This window comes from Cibotium barometz, chromosome 18, assembly GCF_041138505.1.
Source record: "Cibotium barometz isolate CiBa-2024 chromosome 18, ASM4113850v1, whole genome shotgun sequence".
In the NCBI taxonomy this organism is placed as follows: Eukaryota; Viridiplantae; Streptophyta; class Polypodiopsida; order Cyatheales; family Cibotiaceae; genus Cibotium; species Cibotium barometz.
In genome coordinates, this window is record NC_141063.1 from 30,563,611 (window position 1) to 30,572,070 (window position 8,460).

Below are 8,460 nucleotides of genomic sequence, written 5' to 3' on the forward strand. Positions count from 1 at the left end.
CCAAAATGACGTATGAGACCAAATATATAATTGAAAGATCATGTCAATCTTGAGCTAAATTTATGGTCCCCAAAACAAAATATACATGAAAACATCTTACTAATCTATTAATAAATCTAGATACATGAAAACATCAAACTAATCTATTAGTAAATCTACATACATGAAAACATCTTACTAATCTATTAGTAATCAGTAATGTCAAGGATTAAGTATAATCACCTTCACTAAAAATCTTCTTCTTTCTTGGGTTTTGGCTCACATTTTTATTATACAAAAATCCTCAATGAAAGCTCCACTTCATATCTTTGTTCCATTTAGTTTAATCAATTGTTTTAGTACCCCAATCTTATCGTTTTTATAATGATAAGCGATCACCCTACCATGAAATTGAGGTAAAGTTTAGGTCCTAACTTTTTTTGTTTTGTTTTTCTACCCGGGGTCAGGGGCAACGGGAGCCGTCCCTAGACTCGAACAGAGAAATACTTTTGTCATTAACTTCACTGCAAGCGGTTTTGTTACTCCCTTAAGGCATAGCCTCTTTAGACCTAGTTGCCCCCTTTATGCATAGCCTCTTTAGACCTAGTTGCCCAAGCATGACAGCCACCAAGTACTCCCTTGTGAGGAGCCCAAGTAGTGTAAGTCCTAATCTTATCGTTTCTATAATAATAAGTTATTAAACTATCTTGAAATTGAGGTAAAGTTTAGGTGCTAATCAATCAGTACTATTGTTGCACATAGTTGCACACCCAATTATCCCCCTTCTCATGCCCATCCATGCATTGAGCTAAAGGGACTTTGATTGCCTCATTTGACTTTTGATTATTTAGAGAGAGAGAGAGATTCTAGAACCCAACTAAATCTACTTGCAACCATTATATGCCAAAATACACCACATTACACAAATCTTTGAGAAGACCCATTAGACATCAAAGGTTTTACAACACAATAAATACACGTTTGATGTAGTCATCAAGGTCCATTTGTCAAGATGTTTGCATTAGTTTCCATAAGCATAGTTTGCTAGACAGTTCCGGGTGCCACCTTGCAACTGTACTGGTCTCTCTATCCTCATTCATCTCCATGTCTAGCAACATGTTCTAAAGGCATGCAACATGCAACAATGGCTAGGCTGAAGACTGTGTGATGGTGTAGTTTAATTATATGATCCCTTTGAAGCAGTGTCACTTGAGATTTGGGGATCCAGGCATGACCCATCTTCTTGAGATGAGGTAAAAAGCATTCAAATGGAGTATCTACTCTGCCTGAGTAGCATATCCAGCACATTGCTGTGAAGCTAGAAGTGCTGCTATGGGCATGACTGTTACCACTAGCAACCTATCCATCTAAGTCACCCATCTACGACCATCCAACAGGCTCCAAGCCCATGCCTATACAACCAATGGACAGAGAGAAAAGAGTCTGAACAATAAATGAAGACATGTCTGATATAGTCATACAGCAGAAGAACTTACAATATAATCATACATGCCCAATTATACAAGTCCAATAATCATACATGTCCTAAATATACAGCAGAAAAGCTTACAATACCATGTTCATGTTTCAAAAGAGGGTCAAAAAGAGACTGTTCTTTTTGGTGCACTTCAATTTACTGTCCTCCTCTGCCAAAATCTTTCAAGCTTCTCCTTAGCAATCCTGCAATATGCCGTGGTCCTCTGATCACAAAATGCTGGGCTGAAGGACCATGAGATCCAGAAATGTCTTGTTCTCTCTCATAGGGCCTGTCATATAAGTCTGATCTGGAGTCTTCAAATGACACTCTCTGCTGTAGGCTAATCTTAAACCTTGTGGACTCTTGATTGAGGAGTGTAATAAGGGGTGAGCCAGCCTTTTTCTCTTGAGCAGTGCCTTGTCCCGTGCTTTGATTAGACTCAAACACCTGCTGTTGACGACTTTCAGTCGTCCAATCAGCTTGGTGCCCTCTAAGAGGCTCTTTCCCAGAAACTTCTCCATATTTTTCTTGATGATAACCTTGCTTGTTCTCTGGAGACCTCATTCTACTTTCACTATGATCCAGTGAGTCACCATCTGAGATTCTGGGTGCCCCAAAATCTAGTCCCTCTTCCTTTTCATCCACAGTGGATTGCAATGGCAGACCATTGCTCATCTTTGATCCTTCAAAGCCAACCTTCCCCACCCTTAGAGATTCATCTTTTTGGCTCTCAACAACACAAAGACTCCGAGCATTTTCCAGAGGACTAGAAAAACGTGTAATGAATGCTGAAGATGAAGGGCTAGACTCACCACAACCATTGAGAAAAGTATCAGTCTCACAATATCTAGACTGACTTCTGGGTAATATCCCCCCTTGTGAATTGTAATCTAAGGTTCTGTTGGTGAAAGCAGTGGCTACAATACCATTGGTCTGAGGTAGTATTTTGTTAAGACCCTGTTCATATAACGGGTGCAAACCGGGGCTCGCACTAACCAAACCTTGATGGTACGAGGACTCCATGCTCTGAGTAGCTTTAGAAACAGGTAACTGTCTGCTATGTTTGTTGATTTGAACCAAAGGCAACATACTTGGGGCCCCAACCATTGATTCCACTTCTGGTGCTTTCAAACTCGCAATGTATGTTTGCTGAATGTCATTGTAGACAGAAAACTTGGAAACTTTACCACATCCACCACAGCGTAGTTTCTGGGTCATCCCATCATTAGTAGGAAGACCTGCAGGCACTTGAAGAATTCGGCTGCAGTCTTTGCATATAACATACGGGGCAGCACCCCCTTGAGGTAATGGAGGATAATGCTTATGATTTCTCACTGGCAAAGCTTGGGACTCTAGTTCAACATGCGATGTATCATGCCTCTGACCCAGTTTTGAGGAGAAGCATGTTTGGGAACATCCAGCTGGAGAACTCGCATGCAAAGACGCCTGAACCTGATGGGCTTGGTGACAGTTCCAGCACTCACCATGTCCTGGCTGATGAGCCATTGATACTAACTGACCAAAGCAGAGCGCACAAGGTGGCATCTGAGTCTGTGGCACATGGGATTGCTGGCCGTTGATGCAGAGCATGCAAACCGGAGAGATAGGATGATATCTACAATGGGTAAATGCATGCCCCTGCATTGCAACTGGAAGCACCAAAGGATGAGAGGGCACTTGATATGGGTAGGTCCGGTTTGCACTTGGCATTCCCGAGCCAAAAGAATCAGATACAACATGATGATTGGTGCAGCCATATGGTTGTGAACCGGCAGGAGAGAAGCCAAAGATATTGTTCGCAGGGTAGTGGGAAAAACGGCTTGGGCTTTGCTCTGCCACATGCAAGTCTGCTTGACGGCTCTGGTTCTGCAGAAAAGAGTTGTGCCCTTGCCAATCTTCAAACCCAGAAGCAGGGTGTACATACCTTTCTTGTGTAGCAGTGGATCCCTTTGTGTTCCTGTCTGATCCTGCAAAATGAAGGCCCTCACTGTTTCTACTTCCTTGCACTTGAGGTATGAACTTATCATGACGCTTGCCTTCACGGCCATACAAATGTTGTCTTTCTGGAGGACCATTCCTTTCACGATACCTTCTTGACTCAAGCATGTGCTCAGTCACAGCAGACTCTTGCAAAGCAGCAGTGTCTAGTTCTTCCCTTGGATCTGAATGTAAATCTTTCTTAACAAGAGGGTATCTATCTGTTGCCGCCTTTTCACTCCGGTTGGACAATCTAACTTTCCTTTCTATATCCTGCATCTTGGTAGCAGATGAAAGATGGACATTTGTTGCATTCATGTACCTGACATCAGCAGGGACCAGCCTACGAGTGTTTGACTGCATAACATTGGCAACACTTGACAAAGGACTGCTGGGCTGGAAATCCTGAGCATGGGGGGCTTTACAACTGCTTGCTTCTGGCAATATCATGTTATGATAAAGGTGTGAATGGAACGAGTCATTTTGCCAAATCTTTTGCAAGTCGTTTGTTTGAAGAGCGATCTTTGACTGACTTGCACTTGCAATATTGAGTGTGTTATCACTGGAACTAGTGTCATTTAGATCAGAAAAGGCTACACTTGGAACACTTTGTTTTAGCTTACTATCCTCTTGAGAGGTTAAAAAGGTTGCATCTTCACCACTACCTAATGATGAGCCCATGGAAGCTTCTATGCCTGAACTTAGTATATTTGCGTTCATATTTTCTTCATTCACATTGCAAAGGCCACTCAGGTTCAAGGGCTGTCCACCATCAGAAGATGGCATATCCAAAGACTCTGAGATCTCTTTCCATAGATCTGCATTAGGCACTGGCTTGCTCTCTTTGACCTGATGGGTGGGACTGCCCTGGTTCCTGTCAGTTTCTTTTTCTTGCCCACCACCAAAAACACCTCCAACATCATCCCCATGTAGTTGTTGCCTACTGCCCCTATGTAAAAATGGTTCCTTTTTTACGGCATCACCTTCTTGTAAAAGTAGCTCATTGTTACCTGTTTCTACTTCAGCTCCTAAGTCCAGTCCCCTCTTCACATCGGAAGCAATTTTGCCAGCATCCCCAATCTGTGAAGGAAGCTCAAGCTGAGGTCCTTCAGTGTGACCACTTGGTTCTTGAAGAGTGGATTCTCTATGATCAATTACATTACTTTCTGACAACGGTGCCGGGAAATCGAAATCTGAATCAGATCCATCATGTGAAGCTGACTCAAATTCAGAAGAATAGCTTTCATGTTTAATCTCATCTGAGCTTTCCCTGCATGAATGAGAGCGCCTTACTCTGAGATGAGTATATAATGGCATATCAGACACATCAGTGTTAGGCACGGATGTCTCTGCAGGTACTGTCTTTGGTGTATGGAATCTTTTCCTGTAAAGGGGCGAGACACCTTCGAGAGAATATTTAAAAGAGAGATCATGGCAAGTATCCCTAAGTATCTGTGATTGCAGAGTCCAACTATTCCCATCAACTAGACTGTCTCTTTCCTCATAATCCTCCTCATCCTCAGCTGCACTCAAACTACCTTTCTTTCTCACACTTGAAGTGCCTTCGTTTGCTGCATAATCCATTGGCAGTTGCACCACAGTCCTGTCATCCCCATTGATTGAGGTGTCTTGTTTAATCACAAAATCAATAGGTGCCTCCTCTTGTGTATTCACATAATCCACTGGCTTCAGAAGCCCCAGCATCCTATCAATCCCATCAATAGCAAGGCTTTCTTTATCAGCATTATCTACAGACTGCTTCCCTTGTGTCCCGTCAATGTCACAGACTGAAGTGGATTCATTACTCGCATCATTCATGGGCTGTCGTTCTTGTTCCCTGTTGTTTTCAACAAGTGAAGAGCCTTCCTTTCTCACATGAACCATAGGCTGGTGTTCTTGTGTCATGCCATTCCCATTGATAGAACTGCCTTCTTTTCCCTCATGATCAATACGTTGATGCTGCCCTTGTGTCCTGCCCAGCTCATCACTGTCTACAGTCTGCTGCCCTTGTGTCCCGTCAATGTCACCAACTGAAGTGGATTCATTACTCACAATAGAAGTGCCTTCTTTTCTCTCATAATCAATACATTGATGCTGCCCTTGTGTCCTGCTCAGCTCATCACTGTCTAAAGACTGCTGCCCTTGTGTCCCGTCAATGTCACCGGCTGAAGTGGATTCATTACTCACATCATTCATGGACTGTCGTTCTTGTTCCCTGTTGTTTTCAACAGGTGAAGAGCCTTCCTTTCTCACATGAACCATAGGCTGGTGTTCTTGTGTCATGCCATTCCCATTGATAGAAGTGCCTTCTTTACCCTCATAATCAATACGTCCTTGTGTCCTGCTCAGCTCATCACTGCCATTAATAGCATTTCCCAGCTTGGATTGCCCCTCCTTTGTCTCTTTATTATTCTCTCCATCATTGCCATTTTCATTCAGGGGGGTTTCCGATGGTCTACCTTGGGTTCGTTTAGCTGAGTTTCAGAAAAAGAAAAAAAATATCCAAAGAAAGTAATCAAAACACATTGGTGATGTGATTAGGCATTAGAAACACACTATCATTACTCCTGGAAGCACAACAGAAACCCATTAATGCTACACGAAGTTATGAAGCAGTGCTTAATCTGACCTAAAAGAAGAGTGGAGCATATTGGGCATTCAAAAACTGAACTTGCAGCAGGCTCTGAGAGGAGGGCAGTGCATTTTGGGCACCGAACTTTCCTGTGGCCAGAAGTGGTTGTGGCTGCCCCAGGCATGTTGAGAGAAACCCTCACCACGTCAGGACACCTTTAACAAGAGCAACAAAAATCAGTACACAATGGTTACAAGTTATGACCGTTATGTCAACTAGTCATGTTTTGCAGTGTACATAATGTCATTTAAAAGAAGAATTGATCACACCCAAGAAGACATGAACTGAACCCATAATTAATTATGCGAAAATTTGAAGAAAATCAGAAACCCAAGTGGAAACTAAAGGAAGCCACACCAAAACATGCAAAAGACGAAGGAAGGGGACAGATATAATTACGCAGAAAAAAAGGGGAAATTCTTATCGAAATTGAACCAGGAATAAAGAAAAAAGGGAACCCACAAATAAATAGGCAGGCAAAAGAAGAACCCAAAATGATTTATGCAGAAAGGGCGAAGAGGGTGTATGAAAGAATGGTGAACCAAAAAGGTGAGTTGAGATGAAAGTAGCGTGCCTTGAAAATGGGAAACCCACATCAGAAAAAGGCAATGCAAAAGCCACTGCAAATTGTGCAGGAAAATGGAAATTGGAACTAAAAAAAATGAGAAAACAACTAAGCAAGAAGACGAAGGGGGAGGGGGGGGGTGTCTATCTCTCTGACTGTGGAGTGTGTGTGTGTGTGTGTGTGAGAGAGAGAGAGAGAGAGAGAGAGAAAGAGAGAAAGAGAGACAGAATGTTGTTTGTGTGTTTGAGAGGGAGGGGGGGTTTGCAGCTTACCTTGAAGAGGAGGGGGAGGTCCAACACAGCGTACGAGCAGATATGTTCACAAGGCAGCAACCCTTCCAAGTGGTTTTGTGGGCTGTATCTCTAGGTGGGAGCCAAAAAAAAAAACAAACACTGGAAGACAGGCCAGAAGGTTCCCCAAGGGGCCGGGCCCCGGAGGTGCTGCCTCGAAAGTCAAGGCCTCGGTCAATGGACCCCTGCGCCTCGCCCCACACGTGTCGAAACTCTGAAAGCGGCACTCACCTAATTATAGCACAATCCCATAGCCACATTTCTTTGCTTTTAGTTGTGTTGCTAACGGTACATTTAAAAACCTTCTCAAATTTTAGCTTCTCTTTTTAAAGTGTAAAATTTTTTCATGCCCTTATGCGAAGGGTTGAAGGGTTCCCACTACCAAATGCCAACTACAAGGAGCCTCAAACTTTGAGGACCTTACCAGACAGACTAGGTACACATACAAGTGGGACTTATTAGCAATTACACTAGATAAAGCACTCCTGTTATAGCACACCAAATGTTTGAGGCCCATCAAATCTAGATATTGGAGAGATTCTTCAGAGACACAAGGATGTCCCACCCCCACCCACCTCTCCCCCAGGGCAGTGGATGTAGAGAGCGTGTATAATGTCATAGATGCAGCTCAATTGAGTGACTATAGTTTTTGTTTGAAGAAGAACTTGTGTGTTAGATACATAGTATGGGCTATCACATCACACGTGTCCACAAGCTACTTTGTAATGTAATCCACTTCACATAATCACCTTTTTCACCTTTATATTGGTCCCTTATTCACCTTTATAGGAAGGTAGTTTTTTAAAAGCTTTTTTTTCCACAACTCAATCATTTCATCAACTTATTATAATACCTTTTAGTCTCATAGACCCTTAGGGTCTTTTGGAGATGTAAGTATAACTGTCTTTATTTTATTTCTCTCTCTCTCTCTCTCTCTCTCTCTCTCTCTCTCTCTCTCTCTCTCAACAGCTATCACATCCCATGTGCCACATTCTACTTTATAAGCCTTTGTAATCCACTTCACATAATCACCATTATAGGAAGGTAGTTTTTTTAAAAGCTTGTTTCCATGACTCAATCATTTCATTGACTTATTGTAATACCTTTTAGTCTCATAGACCCTTAGGGTCTTTTGAAGATAACTTTCTTTATTCTCTCTCTCTCTCTCTCTCTCTCTCTCTCTCTCTCTCTCTCTCTCTCTCTCTCTCTCTCTCTCTCTCTCTCTATATATATATATATATATATATATATATATATACCGGAGCAACAACGTTTTGTAAAGCCGAGTGGCAAACAAGCAAAGGAGGTGGGGCTACAAGGTTTGGGCAAAGAGATAAGGTGGGGTGCCTTGCAAGAGCTATGATAGGGCTAGGTGTTCTGTGCGGGGGCAATGAGCAATATGACGAAGGGATGAGCAAGCACCATAACCTCAAGCAAGAGTGGCGATGAGCAATGGACCATCCAAGCTTGCCTAAAGATTACTTCATTACAATTTTTAAGTTGCATGAACCCTAGTTGGTTAGAGCCAGTAATTTGTAAA

General features: G+C 42.6%; 1 protein-coding gene across 1 annotated transcript; it reads right to left on the reverse strand.

Moving 5' to 3' along the window:
- Positions 1-1,420: 1,420 nt before the first annotated feature.
- LOC147629193 (uncharacterized) lies at positions 1,421-6,988 on the reverse strand. Its single transcript, XM_086812449.1, has 3 exons — positions 6,903-6,988; positions 6,063-6,220; positions 1,421-5,907 (listed from the first exon to the last, which is right to left on the reverse strand). Exons 2-3 carry the CDS (start codon positions 6,187-6,189, stop codon positions 1,613-1,615), a joined length of 4,422 nt encoding a protein of 1,473 aa, XP_086668575.1. The 5' UTR covers positions 6,190-6,220; positions 6,903-6,988; the 3' UTR covers positions 1,421-1,612.
- Positions 6,989-8,460: the final 1,472 nt, after the last annotated feature.

What these genes read in the sequence shown, in the direction of transcription:
- LOC147629193 (XM_086812449.1), bottom strand. Translation starts at nt 6,189, where the DNA reads ATGCCTGGGGCAGCCACAACCACTTCTGGCCACAGGAAAGTTCGGTGC. An exon ending in ATGCTCCACTCTTCTTTTAG is followed by an intron (nt 5,908 to 6,062) that starts GTCAGATTAAGC and finishes TCTGAAACTCAG; the next exon opens with CTAAACGAACCCAAGGTAGA.